The sequence below is a fragment of the Heteronotia binoei genome, chromosome 21 (assembly GCF_032191835.1).
Source record: "Heteronotia binoei isolate CCM8104 ecotype False Entrance Well chromosome 21, APGP_CSIRO_Hbin_v1, whole genome shotgun sequence".
In the NCBI taxonomy this organism is placed as follows: domain Eukaryota; kingdom Metazoa; phylum Chordata; class Lepidosauria; order Squamata; family Gekkonidae; genus Heteronotia; species Heteronotia binoei.
In genome coordinates, this window is record NC_083243.1 from 71,284,421 (window position 1) to 71,304,259 (window position 19,839).

The 19,839-nt window shown below is 43.2% G+C and overlaps 1 protein-coding gene across 1 annotated transcript in view; it reads left to right on the forward strand.

Annotated features, from left to right (window-relative positions):
• Positions 1-18,462, forward strand: part of CDIN1 (CDAN1 interacting nuclease 1) — a 311,962-nt gene extending 293,500 nt beyond the window's left edge. Inside the window, exon 11 of the mRNA XM_060262588.1 lies at positions 17,586-18,462. Within this exon, the coding sequence (XP_060118571.1) occupies positions 17,586-17,700 (115 nt within the window). The 3' untranslated portion in view covers positions 17,701-18,462. The remainder of the gene's footprint in view (positions 1-17,585) is intronic.
• Positions 18,463-19,839: the final 1,377 nt, after the last annotated feature.

Consider the following 19,839-nt stretch of genomic DNA (forward strand, 5'->3'; position numbering starts at 1 on the left):
GATCTTTCTGATCATAGTGGACGCCTACACCAAATGGCTGGAGGTCATTCCAGTGGCATCCACTTCATCAGCAGCCGTAATCCGGGCGCTGCGCAGGGCCCTGTGCACCCACGGTATTCCAGACACGATTGTCTCGGATAACGGGGCGGCCTTCACCTTGGGGGAATTTCAGGCATTCCTACGGAGGTACCTGATCAAGCACATAAGGTCAGCCCCGTTCCACCCGGCCACCAGCGGCCAGGCAGAGCGCATGGTCCGCACTGTTAAAGAAGCCCTGGGCCAGATAGTGCAGGGCGACTGGGACCACAGACTAGCCGCCTTCCTGTTTGACAACAGGGTGACCCCCAACCCAGTCATGGGAGTTAGCCCGGCGGAGCTCCTCATGGGGCGCAAACTCATCACGAGGCTGGACCGGCTACACCCCGACCGAGCCTCTGACATCAGGGGGTCCCCCGAGATCAGGGACGCAGCCAGGGGTTTCTTCGCGGGGGATCCAGTGTTCGCCCGAAACTACGCTCGGGGGCCGGAGTGGCTGGCGGGTCGGGTACTGCATGTAATAGGGTCCCACCACTACGAGGCATCCACAGAAGGGGGCCAGGTCCTTCGGCAGCACATCAACCAACTCCGCCGCCGCACCCTACTGGAAGCGCCAAAAGACGGGGAGGAGGCATTACCCGCAGAAGAGCCAGCTAGAGGTCTGCTGGTGACCACAGCGCCGGCACCGACCCTGCCTACTAGCGAACAACCAGGACCAGCAGAGGCTGAGCGACCCACAGAGATCGACCGACAACCCACAGCAGCCTCGCCCCCTGAAGAGACTCCCGCCGCCGAAGCAGCACCTACACTACAAGCAGCCCCTAGACGATCCACCCGGGAGCGCCGACCTCCCGCCTACCTAAGGGACTATGTACAGCAACTAGGGGGGGAGGGGTGTAGTGTATCGGGATAACGATACAACGTGATAACGCAAGGACATAAGCTAGCCAGCACGGCCCTGCGCGGAGCGACCGAGCGGTCCCCGGGCGGCTCAGCGCAGGGCGCGAAAACCCTGCCAATCACCAGCTGTGGCGGGAAGTTCAACAGGCCAGGATTGGGCTGGCCTGTCTGGAAGGAGGTTCCGGGAATTGTATATAAGTGGAACCCGGCCCGCGTGCTCCCTCTCTTGTGACGTGCCTACATTAAAGCATGTTGCCCTACCAACGTCTCCTGTCTCAGTACGTTACAATATGAATACTCCTTTGCTGGATCCATTACCAATGAGGCCCTATTTGCGCTATATCTGAGAAGGGAAGTGTACTCCTATTTGTCTTAAAAAGAAATGGGAATGGACATTTGCCGGATATACAATACAACTGAGGACTTTTCTGCATGGGTGTTCTTTCATTGGTTCTGGCCCTATACTGCTTTAGTTTATCCCCTGATTTCTGCACACATTTTTGTGCCTTTAGTTTTTGGTTTGAGTATTGGGTTTCCCCTCCCCAATTTTTACGGTTCTTTTGAGACAACTCCTACTTTTTTTTTCCCTCTGGATGCCAATTTTGAGTCACCTTTTTCCTCGTGTATAGTTTCTCTCTGATTTCTTTGTCCTACTCACTCCCACCCACCTCCATCCCACTTTTAAATTAATAAATAAATCTTGATGATTGGACTGTCATCACTGTCAAACTACTCCCCCTCCTCTTTGCCCCTCCCACTCTGAAGACAAGTGGTTTTGGGTTTTTTTAATTTTTTTTTTAAAGATTACACCCAAATGTCACTATATATTGATACAAGCATGCACCACAAATCAGGTTCAGATTTTCTGAATTCCTAGCTTTGCTTTTTTTTAAAGTAAATCTCTATCTCAGAGGTGGCCAAACTGCAGCTTGGGAGCCACATGTAACTCTTATTGTGTGGCTCTCAAAGCCCCCACCACTCCATTGCTGGCTTGGAGAAGGCATTTCTTCCTTTTATTTTTATTTTTTTTAACATTTTAAACAACTTTATTGAATTGTAATGCATTTTACATATGACAGATAAGTGTATATCTTACAAAATAACAAGGTGAAGGGTAGCAATACAGTACCCATCAGTATTGTATGAAAGCTAATGCAGAAATATGAACCAATTCAGTGTACAAATATATAATTACTTAAATAAATATCAATTACAATGGGGAAATAGAAAGGGTATAAACATTACAGTTATTATACAATCCTGGTATACATAAAGAAATCCAAAAGTAGAATTATAGTAATAGGAGGTCTTTATACACCTTATTTTTTGTAAAAGAATTAATATAGATCACTGCCTAGTTTTTCCAGAATTGAGAGCCAGCAGCTTGGAGAATGGATATAAATTTGCTTTCTTTCCACCTCTCCCTCCCCCCATCTATTTTCCTTCCTTAGAATCATAGAGTTGGAAGAGACCTCTAGCGTCATCTAGTCCAACCCCTGCACAATACAAGAAACTCACAAACACCTCCCCCTAAATTCACAGGATCTTCATTGCTGTCAGATGGCCATCTAGCCTCTGTTTAAAAACCTCCAAGGAAGGAGAGCCCACCCCCTCCCAAGGAAGCCTGTTCCACTGAGGAATCACTCTAACGGTCAGGAAGTTCTTCCTAATGTCGAGCCAGAAACTCTTTTGATTTAATTTCAACCCATTGGTTCTGGCCCTACCTTCCGGGGCCACAGAAAACAATTCCACATCATCCTCTAGATGACAGCCCTTCAAGTACTTGAAGATGGTGATCATATCACCTCTCAGCCGCCTCCTCTCCAGGCTAAACATCCCCAGCTCCTTCAACCTTTCCTCATAGGATTCGGTCTCCAGACCCCTCACCATCTTTGTCGCCCTCCTCTGGACCCATTCCAGCTTGTCTATATTCTTCTTAAAATGCCCAAAACTGAACACAATACTCCAGGTAAGGTCTTACCAGAGCAGAGTAAAGCGATACCATCACATCACGTGATCTGGACACTACTTCTGTTGATACAGCCCAAAATTGCATTTGCCTTTTTAGCCACTGCATCACACTGTGGACTCATGTTCAGCATATGATCCACTAAGATCCCTAGATCCTTTTTGCATATACTACTGCTAAAACAAATCTCCCCCATTCTATAACCATGCATGGGATTTTTCCTACCTAAATGTAGAACTTTACATTTATCCCTGTTAAATTCATTCTATTGGTTTTAGCCCAATCTTCCTTCCTTCCTTCCTTCCTTCCTTCCTTCCTTCCTTCCTTCCTTCCTTCCTTCCTTCCTTCCTTCCTTCCTTCCTCCCTCCCTCCCTCCCCCCCCTCCCTCCCTGCCTTGCAGCTCTCAAACATCTGACGTTTCATATCTTGCAGTTCTCAAATGTCTGCCTTTTTGCTTATCTCTGCAATGAGAAAGGACAGAGATTTACTTTTTAAAAAATGAAAACAATTCTGAGAACTTGCTAAATCTTATCATTCCAATCATATTGCTATAGCGATACTTTAGTGCTTTAAAAAAAAATCATGGTGCGCGATGGCTTCCAATATGGGGGGGCAGGGAGGTGTGGTTTGAAAGGGTTATAGCACTTCACATATAGTTCATAAACAGATGGGTGACAGAGCTGCTCCATTTTAGTCTTCCTTATGCAAAGACAAACAGGCATGGGGATTATTCACATTGACCTTCCCCAGTTGCCAGCTAAAGGCCCAGGAATGCTTCCCCCAGTAGCCTTGTGTGTGTGGTGTCCCCCCCCCTTTTTTTTTTCTCTTGGTCCCTGCATGTGTGTTCATTTTTGATCTTTTTAAAAATTCAGCCACTGTATCAATGTGTCAATATGAGCATGCACAAAATATAAGGAGGGGTTTCTGTAATGCTACTGATGATGATAGCACCTTCCCTTGAAAATCTAAGGCATATGCAGAAGAAAATAAACCAACTCCACAACTGTGGAAATTTAGAGGGAAGGCAGATATATGGGGAAACGGTGTCCAAACTGACTCTCTAAGCATGTGGAAAAGCCATGGTGTGTGTCTTGTGCATTTTATACAATAATTGCTAGAAAGTTGTTGGAAGAATAAGAGCAATTCAGTCTGGTCACATTATATGAGTTTTAACCCATTGCTTCCTATTTCTGGTCTATTTCTTTTCAGACAGCTTCTGGTTAGTTTCTTGACTGTGGTTTCTATTCTAAACACTTTTCTCAGCATTCCAGTGCTGTCCTTACATTTTATCTCCATCAGCAATAGTTATAGCATTTTCAGATCTTGCCCTCTCAAAGCCTTACTTTTTCAAAGTGATCACAAAAGAAAGGTTAGTCACCAAATTGTTAAACAGTATCATTAATCTATAAATAAGTTCCTCCACTTACTCTATAATTTAGAGCCTTGAGCTGGATTCTTCACACATCAAATACGTGTGTGTGTGTAAAAATGGTGGCATGTCTCATATTTAAAAGGGTGGTTCTTGCTTCTATCTTTGACCTCCTTAGTTCTTCCCTCTTGACACAAAAGGGGAGAAAAAGTTAAATGACTTTTCAAATTAAGGCAGCAATAATTAACTACTGGCATTGTTTGTGATTTTCCAACTCTGCGAGCTAATGAGAGAGAAATTAGTGCTTAGCAGCAGGAGCTCTTGAGAGTCAGTGCCAAATGCTAAATGTGCCAACAAGTTAATTTTGGTTTTAAGTATTTCGCTTAAGTCTTTTTAACAATGAATTAGAATAGTGTTTGTACTGGTGTTGCACACAGCTAGTTTTGATTTACACATACACATAGAAAAGGAAAGGTCCCCTGTGCAAGCACCAGTCGTTTCCAACTCTGGGGTGATGTTGCTTTCACGTTTTCATGGCAGACTTTTTACGGGGTGGTTTGCCATTGCCTTCCCCAGTCTTTTACACTTTTCCCCCAGCAAGCTGGGTACTCATTTTACCGACCTTGGAAGGATGGAAGGCTGAGTCAACCATGGGCCGGCTACCTGAATACAGCTTCCGCCAGAATCGAACTCAGGTTGTGAGCAGAGAGTTCAGACCACAGTACTGCTTTACCACTCTGCGCCACGAGGCCACTACATACACATAGAGAGAGATTTAAAAGAACACCCTGGTATTTAAAGATACACAACCCGTCCAACATTGAGGAAATAATAGACCACAACTCCCCTCAAAAAAAGAAAAACCAATCTTCCAACAGATTGAGAAGATTAGGCATTAATGGGTAACTGTTTTGTTATGTGCCCATCAAATTGTTTCCAACTTATGAATTAATAACCTCCAAAATATCCTGCCAATAACAGCCTTGCTCAGGTCTTGCAAACTAAAGGCCATAGCTTCTTTTATGGGGTCAATCCATCTCATGTTGGGTCTTCCTCTTTTCCTACTGCCTTCAATTGGGGAACTATTGAGAAATATTCTAAGCATGGTTCTAATATCAGTAAATTCAGAATTTTTAAAATAATAATAGTGTAATTTCAATTGCAATTCATATATTACAAAGTAGAAGTGTTTTACAGGTACTGATTGTTAATGTATTCTCTGCCTATGCAGTTATATTAGCAACTTCTGTGGCAAAATGTGTAGCTTTTGAATTACATATAGATCTATTAAGAATTTATTTTATAGTGTGGGGACATCATCACCACCACCACCACGCATGGGCTATAATTGAGGAGGGGGATTGGCATAGGTTTCATATCTCCAGCACCTCCCAGTTCTGTGTAAATTGCAGCACTTGTATAATTGTTCAGAACAAGAGGCTGGTGTGTGTGTAAATCGCAGCATTAAGAACATAAGAGAAACTATGTTGGATCAGGCCAATGGCCAATCCAGTCCAACACTCTGTGTCACACAGTGGCCAATATGTGTGTGTGTGTGTGTGTATGTGTGTGTATATATATATATATATATATATATATATATATATATATACACACACACATACATACACACACACACACACACACACATAAATACTGTGGCTAATAGCCACTGATGGACCTCTGCTCCATATTTTTATCCAATCCCCTATTAAAACTGGCTATGCCTGTAGCTGCCACCAGCTCCTGTGGCAGTGAATTCCACAGGTTAATCACCCTTTGAGTGAAGAAATACTTCCTTTTATCCGTTTTAACCTGACTGCTCAGCAATTTCATTGAATGCCCACGAGTTCTTATATTGTGAGAAAGGAAGAAAAGGACTTCTTTCTCTACTGCATCCCATGCATAATCTTGTAAACCTCTATCATGTCACCCCACAGTCGACATTTCTCCAAGCTAAAGAGCCCTAAGCGTTTTAACCTTTCTTCATAGGGAAAGTGTTCCAAACCATTAATCATTCTAGTTGCCCTTTTCTGCACTTTTCCCAATGCTATAATATCCTTTTTGAGATGCGGTGACCAGAATTGTACACAGTATTTCAAATGAGACTGCACCATCAATTTATACAGGGGCATTATGATACTGGCTGATTTGTTTTCAATTCCCTTCCTACTAATTCCCAGCATGGCGTTGGCCTTTTTTATTGCAATTGCACACTGTCTTGACATTTTCAGTGAGTTATCTACCATGACCCCAAGATCTCTCTCTTGGTCAGTCTCTGCCAGTTCACAAACCATCAACTTGTATTTGTAGCTGGGATTCTGGTCCCAATGTGAATTACTTTGCACTTCGCCACATGGAGCCTCATCTGCCACATTGACGCCCACTCACCCAGCCTCAACAGATCCCTTTGGAGTGCCTCACAATCCTCTCTGGTTCTCACCATCCTGAACAATTCAGTGTCATCTGCAAACTTGGCCACTTCACTGCTTACTCCCAACTCCAGATCATTAATGAACAAGTTAAAGAGCATGCGACCCAGTACTGAGCCCTGCGGCACCCCACTGCTTATCGTCCTCCACTGCAAAGACTGCCCATTTATACTCACTCTCTGCTTCCTATTAATTAGCCAGTTTTTGATCCGCAAGAGGACCTGTCCTTTTACTCCATGACTCTCGAGCTTACTAAGGAACCTTTGATGAGGAACTTTATCAAAAGCGTTCTGGAACTCAAGGTAAACAACATCTATTGGATCCCCTTTGTCAACATGTTTGTTCACCTCTCAAAGAACTGTAACAGGTTAGTGAGGCAAGATCTTCCCTACAGAACCCATGCTGAGTCTTCCTCAATAACTTGTGTTCATCAGTGTGCCTACTCATTCTGTCCTGGATAATGGTTTCTACCAACTTTCCCGGTATTGAAGTCAGACTGACTGGCCTGAATTTCCTGGGTCTCCTCTGGAACCCTTTTTAAAGATGGGGGTGACATTTGCTACCTTCCAGTCCACAGGAACGGAGGCAGATTTCAATGAAAGTTTACATATTTTTGTCAGGAGATCCACAAGTTCAACTTTGAGTTCTTTCAGAACTCTTGGATGTATGCCATCTGGACCTGGTGACTTATTAGTTTTTAATTCATCAATCAGTTGTAGGACCTCCTCTCTTGTCACCTCAATTTGACTCAGGTTTTTCAACACCCCTTCCAAAATTAGTGGTTCTGAAGGGGGGCAAACATGTTTAATCTTCCACAGTGAAGACTGAGGCAAAAAATGCATTCAGCTTCTCAGCCATTTCCCTATCCTCCTTCAGTAATTTTTTTACCCCTTGGTCATCCAAGGGCCCCACTGCTTCCCTGGCTGGTTTCCTACTTCTAATATATTTGAAGTAATTTTTATTGTTGGTCTTTATGTTTTTTGCAATATGCTCCTCATAGTCCCTTTTTGCCTGCCTGATCACAATCTTGCATTTGATTTGCCACAGCCTGTGTTCCCTTTTATTAATCTCACTTGGACTAGCTATCCACCGCTTAAAGGAGTCCTTCTTACCTTTTACAGCTTCCATTACTTTGTTTCTTAAGCATGCCTTTTCTTATACCTGTTTGTGCCTTTCCTAACTTGTGGTATATATTTTATCTGAGCTTCTAGGATTGTAGTTTTAAATAGCCTCCAAGCTTTCTCAAGGGTATTGACTGTATTCACCTTTCCTTTCAGTTTCCTCTTCACATGCCTCCTCATCTCAGAGAATTTACCCCTTTTAAAGTTAAACGTGGTTGTGCTGGTCTTTTGGGGCAACTCTCTATTTATACAAATGGTGAAATCAATAACATTATGGTCACTGCTCCCAAGCAGTGCGATCACATTTACATCTCTCACCAAGTCTTGGGCATTACTTAGAACCAAATCTAGGCTTGCCCCAGCCCTGGTAGGTTCTGTGACCATCTGTTCCATAGCACAGTCATTGAGAGCATCTAGTAACTCAATCTCTTTCTCTCGACCTGAACACATATTGACCCAATCAATCTGCGGGTAATTAAAATCACCTATTACGACACAGTTTTTACGTTTAGCCGCTTTCTTTAATCCTTCCATCATATTATAATCATCCTCTATCTTTTGATTTGGTGGGCGATAACAAACTCCCATAGTTCAATTTCCTTTTGGGCCCTCTATTTCAACCCAAAGCATTTCTAGAAGGGAATCTAATTCTTTGACCTCAGTCTTATTGGACTGTATACCCTCTCTGACATACAGAGCCACCCCACCTCCAACCCTTCCCTCCCTATCCTTCCGATATAACTTATATCCAGGAATCACCATGTCCCACTGATTCTCCTCATTCCACCAAGTTTCTGAAATTCCCTCCATGTCTATGTTTTTCCCCAACACTAATCATTCCAACTCACCAATTTTACTTCGAACACTTCTAGCATTTGTATACAAGCATCTATAATTTCCCAGGCAAGTTAGGCCCGCAACCTTCCTCCTGCTGCCTCGAGACTTTGGCAGACACTCCATATTGTTTGTCACCATCTCAGTGGACAACTTTGATCCATTACCCAGTAGAAAAGTAACATTTAACCCTTCATCTCTTTGAGATGAGTCCTCCCGAACCAGAGACATTTCATCTCCTGTCGGCTTTCCCCCAAGATTTAATTTAAAAACTGCTCTGCCACTTTTTCCTTTTAAGCACCAGCAGCTTGGTTCCATCTGGGGACAAGTGGAGACCGTCTCTTTTGTACAGCTCCCGCTTGATCCAGAAAGCATCCCAGGGCCTAACAAACTTAAACCCTTCCTCCCTACACCATCGTCTCATCCACACATTGAGACTTCTAATTTGTGCCTGCCTCTCCTGCCCTGCATGTGGAAGCACTTCTGAGAAGGCTACCTTGGAGGTCCTGGCCTTAAGTCTCCTGCCTAGCAGCCTAAATTTTCCCTCCAGGACTTCACGACTGCATTTCCCCACATCGTTGGTGCCAACATGCACCACGACCACTGGCTCCTCCCCAGCACTGTCCATCAGCCTATCTACAACACACGTAATGTTCGCTACCTTCACACCAGGCAGGCAAGTCACCATACGATCAGTACGCGGTTTTGCCACCCAACTGTCTACTTACCTAAGGATCGAATCACCAGCTACCAAGAACGACCCTCTCTCCCCATGCCAGGGATGGTTCCTTGGCGCAAAAGGATACCTGCTCACCATCTGAAGAGGTCCCTTCTGAGGGCGCATTCCCCTTATCCTCAGCACGGTGCCCTGTTCCCTCTCAACTCTCTTGCTCCCTGGCAGCAACAGAGCTGCCACGTTCAGGATGGGACTCATCTAATACATCCCCGAGAGTCTTCTCCAAGTGCCTATTTGACTATCTCTGCTTCTCCAGGTCAGTCACCTCAGCCTCAAGGGTACGAACTCGTTCCCTGAATACCAGGAGCTCCTTGCATCGAGCACACACCCAAGACTTCTGTCCTGTGGGCAGATAGTCATACATGTGACACTCCGTGGAAAACACTGGAAAGCCCCCACCCCCGTGCTGGCATTCTACCTTCATGATAGCTTTTTTAAAATATACAGTCCCCTTTTAAATCCTGTTTGTTTATGGGGCTCTCCTTCTGGAGGGTCTACTTACCTTATTGGGAACACAAGGAAAATAGGGATCTGGGTTCATGGTCCTTACACAGCTCCCCCCCCCCCCAGGCTAAGAGCCACAGGCCAAGAGCCCTTTAGCTCTCGCCTTTCGGCTTGCGCCTCTGGCAAGGCGCAGCTTAATAATGCAAAAGGGTGGGACCTCAGTCTGCCCCATGAACACAGCCACTCCTAATCAATCAGCAACAATCACCTTCAGCCCACTCAAACAAAACAAACAGCAGTTCCCCAGCAACCACAATCTCAGAATTTTCAGCAATCACACAGTCCCACAAACTCAGAAATTCTCAGCAACTCCCCCAGCTGTTTCGAAAGCCAAATCTCACCCTTATAGCACTTCTTATCTGCTCTCTCTCAGAGCTTTCTGAAATGTGCTCAGCCTCTGGCAAGGCGCAGCATTGGTACAGTTGTTCAGAATAAGAGGCTGGTTTGCATCTCACCTCCCATGTGTTCCATTTTTGCTCTCCTTTCCTCCTCATGGCCCACAAAGACTTATTGCTGATTGGGGGGGGGCATATGTTTTTAAGTGTTGTAAATCCACAATCATCAATTAATGTGACTGTTTTGAGCTTTTTAAAAAATAAGGCAGGACAAGATTAGGTCAGGACATTACTAGCTGTTGAATGTAAGGGTGATCTGACTGTGATATCTGTCACCCCACTGATTGCCAGAGTTGATTTGACTGATCTGGCTAGATAGATGGGAGTGTCCCCTACCTCCTTTACCACTTCATGTGCATCCTTCCTGGAGCTGCATGCTCAGTGGAATAGACAACCATCCCAGATAGAAGGAGTGTACTGTTCTTCAGACAAGGGTATATGATAGCTGTGCTGCCCTGCTAGAACCTTCTATTACTAGCTGTTACTGGAGGTGGTGGGAAGCTGTGGTTAACCACAGTTTAGGTAGTATTGGTTATGTAGTATGTTTATGCCTATGAGATGTGTAGTTACCGTGGACAACCCTTTTCTGTAATGTCATTCCTTCCGTGCAGGGTATTCTCCTACTGACTGCTCTTTTCCATTTAAGCAACATATTTACATATTGAAGTAGTTTGTTTTCAGGAATTACTTCAGCATTTTTAACCCTTTTAATGTAATAATTGCTATCCATTGCTGCTCTAATTCATTCAAAGGTTGTATGTTGTTTTAACAGTGTTTTGTGTGTCTTTGTGTGTTGTTAGCTGTTTCAGAGTCTTTGATCGATTAGGATAAAAATTAAAATTATCAGAATGTTACTTCTGAATTCATCTTAGCATTTGTTTATGTACAAAACAGTATACTCAGAAGCCATAAAGAACAGAAAGCTGGCAAGATCTAGTGCTTTTATGTAAATGCTAGCACTGGTATCCCTGTAGGATAGTGTTCACACTGACTTAAAACAGTGATACTTAGGACCCAGTTGTAGTTTTTTGGCATACCACATGTTCCCTCATGGCATCTACCTCATTTACAAGCAAGTGGACAATTCCTTTAGAAGTTAGAATAACTTCATCATTGCTATGGGCCCAAGATAGAACTTAGAGTTTTAAAATATAACACAACATGCCCATGATAATTATTTTAAGGTCATGTATATGTAGGAGTTTGGGAAGGGAAGAGGTCTCAGTAATTTTCTCCAGAGGGACAGACCTCTTTGTCTAGAGTTCAGCAGTAATTCTGGGAGATCTCTAGGTCCCACCTGGAGGGTGGAAATGCTAGGCTCAGAAGCAACCTTTAGTGACTTAATACCACCCAGCTCCCATGACTCCAACTTTGCCTGGCTTCCTGCTGCTTGTTCAACAGCAGCCACACTATGAAAGCCAGTGTGGTGTAGTAGTTAGAGCAGGGGTGTCGAACTCAAGAGGGCTGAATCTGGCATAAATCAGTCCTTGTCGGGCTGGGCCGTGTTGGGCCAGGCCATGTGTGTACCTACTTAAGATTAGGTAGCAGAGATATAAACATTTTAAAGAACACAAACACAACTAAGATTTTTTTTAAAAAAAAAAAACCCTTAAAACATTCTTAAAACATTAGCACTTGTTGGTCTTAAAGGTGCTTTCTTTGTATTTCTTCCATGGGATCCAGGGAACACGAAAAAGGAAGCTCTGGCTCTTTCCCTCCCTCCCCAGGGGACCAGGAGAGGGAGAAGCCTCAACCAAAGAAGAAAACTGAGGTTTTGCTCTGTAGCTCCTGTGCGATGATCAAGGCTTGCAAAGCAAATTGAGATGCAGAAGGAAGCAAGAGAGAGGGAGAAGGAAGCAGAAAAAAGCCAGTTGCTTAGGGGCCTGGTAGGAGCCCTCTGGGGGCGTGATCTGGCCCCCAGGCTGCATGTTTGACACTCCGAGTTAGAGCTTCAGAACAAGGTCTGGGAAACCCAGGTTCAAATCCACATTTTGTGGAAGCTGACTGCATGTTTTTGGACCAGTCAAATGCTTTCATCCTAACCTACCTCACAGGATTGTTGTGCACATAAAAAGGAGGAGAGGAGAATAATGTAAGCTGGTTTGGCTCTCAATGTGAAGTAAGGTAGCATATAAATGAAGTAAATAATTAATATAGCTGAAGACAGGAAGCAGATAAAAGATAAATTGGTGAATGGAGAAGATATGGTGGCTGCCTCAGGGAAAGAAAAAGAAATAGTGTGAGGAAGGGAATATTGGGAAAAGTGATGTACCAGTCCACAAATTCTTGAGGGTTCTCTGCCATGGAAGAGGGCTTGGCCCAGTGGCTAGCACAACAAAACAAGGCCACAGTTTTCCTAGCTAGAGGCTGCCAGAGGGAGACAGAGGGGCAGGTAAAGAAAGGTTGGCTGTTGGGTGGAAAGAACAGAGTGTTACCAACACCAGGTTAGAAAATACCTGGAGATTTTTTGGGGGGGTCGAACCTGGGGAGGGTGGGATTTGCGGAGAGGAGGGGCATCAAAAGGGTATAATGTCATAGAGGAACAAAAAGAGGGAAAGGAAAAACTTAACCCCAAAGGATGAATTAAGAACCTAGAAAGTTAAGTGAGTCCAAATCAGAGGGCCCAATATTTAAATAAATATAGAACGTAAGTATACATCAATTAGACAAAAATACAAATATTTATTATAAGGTATTTTTTTAAAAAAAGTTACAAACCCTAATATAGCCTCACTTTAGATTAAAAACATACAGTACACTTAAAGACTGACCAGATGCATTTTGGCCTTATGGCCTTCTTCAGTGGTCAAGCATAGCCATTACACAATGGCTGCAGATATTACAGAAATATTACAATAATAAATCAATATAGGACCAAGTTGGAACTCTGTTTTAATCAATACCTGTGGCTTTAGATAGAGATATGCTTAGGAGGCTTTATTTGAAATCACCTGCTCAAGTCACGAACTTGTATCCTGAATAGTAATTCAATTGTGTACCTTCCTAATCTTGATCCAAGGAACTCAGTCCAAAGTGCAATATGGAACCAATGTTGTATAGTAATGTATAGTGCTTAATGTATAGAGAAATTTGAAGACAGAGGGGTGGATAAATGTAGGTTCACTGTTATGTGGAAAAGAGGGTTGCCAACTCCAGGATACAAAATTTCTGGAGATTTGGCAGTGTAGACTAAAGTATAGGGTGGTGGGATTTGTGGATGGGGGCCTCAAAGGAGTATAATGCCAGGGTGGACTCTGTGGCATTATACCATGCTGCAGTTGCTTCCCTCTCCAAACATCACCTTCACACCAGGAATTTTCCATTCTGGAGCAGGCAACTAGGGATGTGCAAAGGAAAAAAAAGGGGTCCATTCAGATTTAGGACCTTGGAACCTTAAAATGTTCAGGATCTCTGCTTATACCCAAATGCCAGTATCAGAATTATACTGGCATTCAGGGGCGGGGGGAGGATATTCAGGAAACTGAATATATTCAGTTCCATTATACCCTAAGGGAAACATTCCCATAGGGTATAATGAAGAGTACCACTCCCGCTGATCACAGCCATCAAAATGGTCAAATGGAAACTGACCATTTTGATTGCTGGAGCCTGGAAAAGCATCCAGCACAACAGCGGGTCTAGCCCTGCTGTCAGGCTAGATGCCTTGCCAGCTATGAAAATGGTCAGTTTTAGGGGAATGAATGTGACACCTCTTCCTATTTTAGCTGAAAACCAAATAAAACTATTTAAATGAGAAAGAAAGAAAGAAAGAAAGAAAGAAAGAAAGAAAGAAAGAAAGAAAGAAAGAAAGAAAGAAAGAAAGAAAGAAAGAAAGAAAGAAAGAAAGAAACTGACACCTCTCCCTCCCTTTTGCTTTCCCAGCCAGCTGGCCGGCATGACTGGCTGGGGAAGGGAATGGGAGATAGCCAAGCCGTATAGAAGCTGAATAGATTCAGCTTCTGTATGGGGATATCTCTTAGGGAAGCTGAATCTTCCAGAAAGTTTGGATAAAGTTCCTCATCAAAGTAAGCTCAAGAGTCATGGGGTAAAAGGACAAGTCCCCTTGTGGATCAAAAACTGTCTAATTAATATGAAACAGAGTGAGTATAAATAGGCAATTTTCAAAGTGGAGGGTGGTAAGCAATGGAGTGCCACAGGGTTCAGTACTAGGTCCAATGCTTTTTAACTTGTTCATTAATGATTTGGAGTTGGGAGTAAGCAGTGAAGTGGCTAAGTTTTTGGATGACACTAAATGGTTCAGGGCGGTGAGAACCAGAGAGGATTGTGAGGCACTCCAAAGGGATCTGTTGAGGCTGGATGAGTGGGTATCAACATGGCAAATGAGGTTCAACGTGGCCAAGTGCAAAATAATGCACATTGGGGCCAAAAATCCTAACTATAAATACAAGTTAATGGGGTGTGATCTGGAGGAGACTGACCAAGAGATAGATCTTGGGGTCATGGTAGATAACTCACTGAAAATGTCAGGACAGTGTGCGACTGCAATAAAAAAAGCCAATGCTATGCTGGGAATTATTAGGAAAGGAATTGAAAAGAAATCAGCCAGTATCATAATGCCCCTGTATAAATTGATAGTGCGGCCTTATTTGGAGTACTGTGTACAATTCTGGTCACTGCACCTCAAAAAAGATATTATAGCATTGGAAAAAGTGTAGAAAAGGACAGCTAGAATCATAGATTCTATGATTCTATGGAACACTTTTCCTATGAAGAAAGGTTAAAATGCTTGGAGCTCTTTAGCTTAGAGAAATGTCGACTGAGGGGTGACATGATAGAGGTTTACAAAATTATGCATGGGATAGAGAAGGTAGAGAAAGAAGTACTTTTCTCCCTTTCTCACAATACAAGAACTCATGTGCACTAAATGAAATTGCTGAGCAGTCGGGTTAGAACGGATAAAAGGAAGTACTTCTTCACCCAAAGGGTGATTAAAACATGGAATTCACTGCCACAGGAGGTGGCAGCAGCTACAGGCATAGCCAGCTTCAAGAGGGGATTAGATAAACATATGGAGCAGAGGTCCATCAGTAGCTATTAGCCACAGCGTATTGTTGGAACTCTCTGTCTGGGGCAAGTGATACTCTGTATTCTTGGTGCTTGGGAGAGGCAACAGTGTGAGGACTTCTAGTGTCCTGGCCCCACTGATGGACCTCCTGATGGCACCTGGGTTTTTTGGCCACTGTGTGACACAGAGTGTTGGACTAGATGGGCCATTGGCCTGATCCAACATGGCTTCTCTTATGTTCTTAATTAGATCAGAGAATCTGATTCAGCTTCTAGGCAGCCTAAATAATTCCATATAGGCATTATATGCCCCACCACCAGCTTGGCTAAGCCAAATGCACTTCCCTATTGGCAACCCTATTGGGAAGTGATCTCTATAGTTGGAAAATCTGTTATGATTCCCAAGATCTCCTGGCCCCGAAAGAAGAAAACAGGAAAAGTGGACAGGCTATGGGGGGTTTCAGGAAAGGGATACATATATACATCTGTTTGTAAGAAAGAACCAACACGTGTTCATTTTATAAATGGAACTGGGGATCAGTACCTGGATAAATGTGTTGTATAATTGTTCAGCTGTACATGTGTTGACTGTAATATGAGAATTATTCAACACATACAAAAACTATAAAGTGTACCCTGCTTGGATTGTATACACATTCACTGTAATTTGTTGTCAAGGGTTATGAGTACAGAAAAGTTATTCTGTCCAGTAAAAATGGCTAAGGGATATCACTATTTTGTCCCTTTTAATATCTGCTCAGTATGCAGTTCACATTCTTTTTAACATCCATCCACTTTGGCATTGGAATGAACTCTCCCTAATGAAGCCAGCCTGGCACTGCCCACAGTTTTCAATATCTGTATTATCTACTTGGTGAACATTTAAATTATTATGGCTCCCTTGAGACATTTTCATTATAATTAAAGCATTAACAAAAGCTGGCTATCATGTTGAACTGAATGTGGACAGCAGCTTTTGTGTGCAAACCATTACATGACATTCCATTGAACTTGTACATACGGCCTCTTAACAGCTCATCCTGTACTGTTGTTTTTGGCAAGTTCACTATGCCGTACAATAAATCACAGAAAGAAAGAGCTTTTTGGCCTCATATTGTACAGGCTGCTGTAATGTTAAACTATAGAAAGCTGTTCTGTTTTTAGACATCCTTTTACTAACCCAGCATTCATAATTTATGATTTCACTGTAAAATTCTTGCAACGCTACACCAAAAGTAGTGCTTCCCTTTAATTAAGAGCTCTCAGTAGGAAAAATGTGAAACTGATGTGCAAAACCTATCGCTGTATACAATGATTGATAGTGATTACTTCTTTATGAACCCAGCCTGAGGGTCTGAAGTTCCTGATGGGTAAAATAGGCCATGGGGCTACTTCCTGAGATAGCCTAGTGGGGATCAGTCAGTAATATCTGAAGAATTCACGAGGCACAGTTTGGAGACTCTCAGAATAAAAACTTAGTGGTAAACTGTGCTTTGTTTGCCCTTAGTAGTTTCTTGCATTGGTCTGCCTTGTAGAGATTTTACTTTAAATTTAAAAAAATCAATTTTTATTGTTCACTCTTCTGAAATCTGTTTTTAAACCCTTCTTTGTTATTCTGGAACAAACTCAAAGTATAATTTGTTTTTGAGTTTGCTTGTTTACTTCATTTATAGTCCACCTTTCTCACTGAAGTTCAATGCATGTTACAAAGTTTAAAACAATGCAATCAGAATAAAATAATATATACAATCAGCAGGGCAAGAAAATCAGATTACAGAATTAGAGACTACTAACTATACTACATCCTTTTTTCGTAATATCTGTTTTTATGATATTATTTTAATTCTGTTGTTTTATTGTTGTAAGCCGCCCTGAGCTCGCTTGTGGGATAGGGTGCGATATTAATCTAAAAATTAAATTAAATGCAATAGAATAGTATAATACAACATATATAACCTTTTCTGTATATTAGGCAATGATTATATATGATTATGACCATGGACTTTCACTTGTCTGTTTGTTAATGTTTATGTAAGAAAAATATTATTTTGTCAAATGTGGTTTTTGAAACCAAAGCTTTAAACTCAGCCTTTCAACAGAGTGTAGAGCTATCCTTTATATATATATGTAAAGTAGTTTGCTGTTTATTTTATACCTGTACTGCCAAGTTAACATGATTAGCTGTTGCCTCACCTGCTGATGCTCAGCCTGCAGCTATGATTCTGTGATTATTATTTATGTCTGGCTTTTTGTCTTTTATGTAGATTTGGTCCTGGACTAGTTATTTATTGGTATGGATTTATTGAAGAGCTGGATTGTCATCGCAATCGAGGTATCCTTCTCAAAGACTGCTTCCCTACAGACATAGTTACTCTATGAGATCGCATGGCTGAGCAACAAGAGTGGAGAAAAACTGAGAGGAAAAGCCAAATCTGGAAGCAGTGTGACTTTTCTGCAGTATAAACTATTGGCAACATCTTCCCTGAACTTCAGTTGAACTTTTGCTGCCCATGATCACACTACTATTGCTTCAGACAAACACATGAAGGGTTTCTGTTTTACCTCAACCCTCTACTGATGCAAGCAGCCAAAAAATACAGACACAGCCCAAACATTATCAGCATTTCTGTCTCTGTCAAACAGTTTATAGATGGCCATAATCTTTCTTCCTTCCGGATGGCTTCTCCTTGCACTTTGAACAAAAGAAGAAATGTGGAGGCTAAAAGGTGTGGCTTTCAGTTTTCCTCTCTGGTGTGAAGTCACCTTTAAAAAATGCCTTCTGTCATACAAAACCTTCCTCTGGTAAATGTTAAATATACAGCCCAACACTCAAATAAGAAAATTAGTTAATACTACATCTCTGATCGTGCAGATCTCATACAGCTCGCTTAGGAATAGAAAATTATGTTGTCTGGCAGTGCAGTGTTTTAAGATTGAACTTCCTGGCTTTGGGGGCACAAAGCCAGACAGTTGACACTTTTAATGTAATTTTAATGACTAGCATAAGTTACTTCATTTTGTGTTGTTAGAAGCAAAATCATATAATGGGAGAAACACCTTTCTTTTTAAAAGGCTCATATCAGACTTGGAATTATAACAAAAATGTTTCTAGTGTATATAATAAACTTTTTAGTGCTGATATTTTCATTGTCTTGGCAATCTGGGTTTGAAATATATTTTCAATAGTAACATCTAAAGCAAATTATTTATTTGGATATTTTACTATGGAGATATGGCAGACTTCTATCATTCCCACACTGCAAGGCAGATTTTCCCACCAAAAGTTTTGTCTTTTCTGTGACTGAGCAGCCCCAAGTAGCATGTTAATATTTGTGTTGGCAGAATGTATGTCTCACTCTGTCACAACAGAATTTGGTTTTTAGCCCAGCCAGCAAACTTGATGGTGAAAGGAAGAAGCCCTCTTTGTTTTACCCTTTAAAATGGTACTTGAGACAATATAACAAAACAGAAATCTTAAGTTTTATTTAACAAATGGCATGAGTAAGTGTAGTTAGGGGTTGGAAAAGCAGAGGAGAAACTTGCTGGTATTTCAAAGTACACTTCTTTTAACAGGGAAAACAGTGATCTTGAAGTTTGTTTTCATATATTCTAACCTCTTAACAGTGAAGAGATACTAACAGAACAATCCAGAGGGCGGTGCTGAAAGTTCTGTGGAAGTGGACTTACCACTATGCTGGTGGTCTGGAGACCTACGCTGGCAGATCCTCCTCTGTGCCAGCGGAAATGGGGTGTGCGCCACTCTCCGGCCGCCGCAGCGTGCCACCGCCACTGCCTGATGGCGAAGCAGTGCCACGCCACACTTGAGGCACAGCAGAGGTGCAGGGCGGCATTTCGGCATAGGAGGGGGCCGACCCAGGGGCGTGGCCGCTGCTGGTTGGCTCCCACAGAGCTTTCGGTGTGGGAACGCCCCCCCCACCAGGCGCAAACGTGCGCCACGCAAAATGCTGGTGTACCCCATAGGCACTAGTGGAAGCAGGAAGCACACGCCGGTGGCACCACCGCAGCAGCACAGAAACCCCTTTGGGAGCTGTGTAATCACCCCACCAAACCCCTCCCGCTGCGGGCTGGGCACAACCCCCCTCCCGCATCCAATCAGTGCCCCCCCACCTTACATAGGTTTTGACTCCGGCCACGCACAACTCCCCAGGGAGGGCAGGGCGCACAACACTCTGCTCCGGAGGGCCACACCGTTTGGACTTAGCATGAGGAGGGGTGCACTTGGTGGCGGGAACAGTACATAGAAGGATGTTACTTAAGTTAGAGAGGCTGGACTCGGGGGGAGGTGAGCTAAGTCTGGGCCGCCTGCTTAACCACTTGTGCTTCCTAGCCCTAACAGGTCTTGCTTCCAGAGCCCCCCGTATGGACGGGTAAGTCTGGCTAGCAGTCCCCGCAGTCCACAGCCCCCAGGACCGCCCAGCATGGTTGTGGCTCCAGGCGGGCTGCCAACCACCACAAATGTGCATGTGGTGGTGCGCCCTGGTCGCCCATCCCACTGGC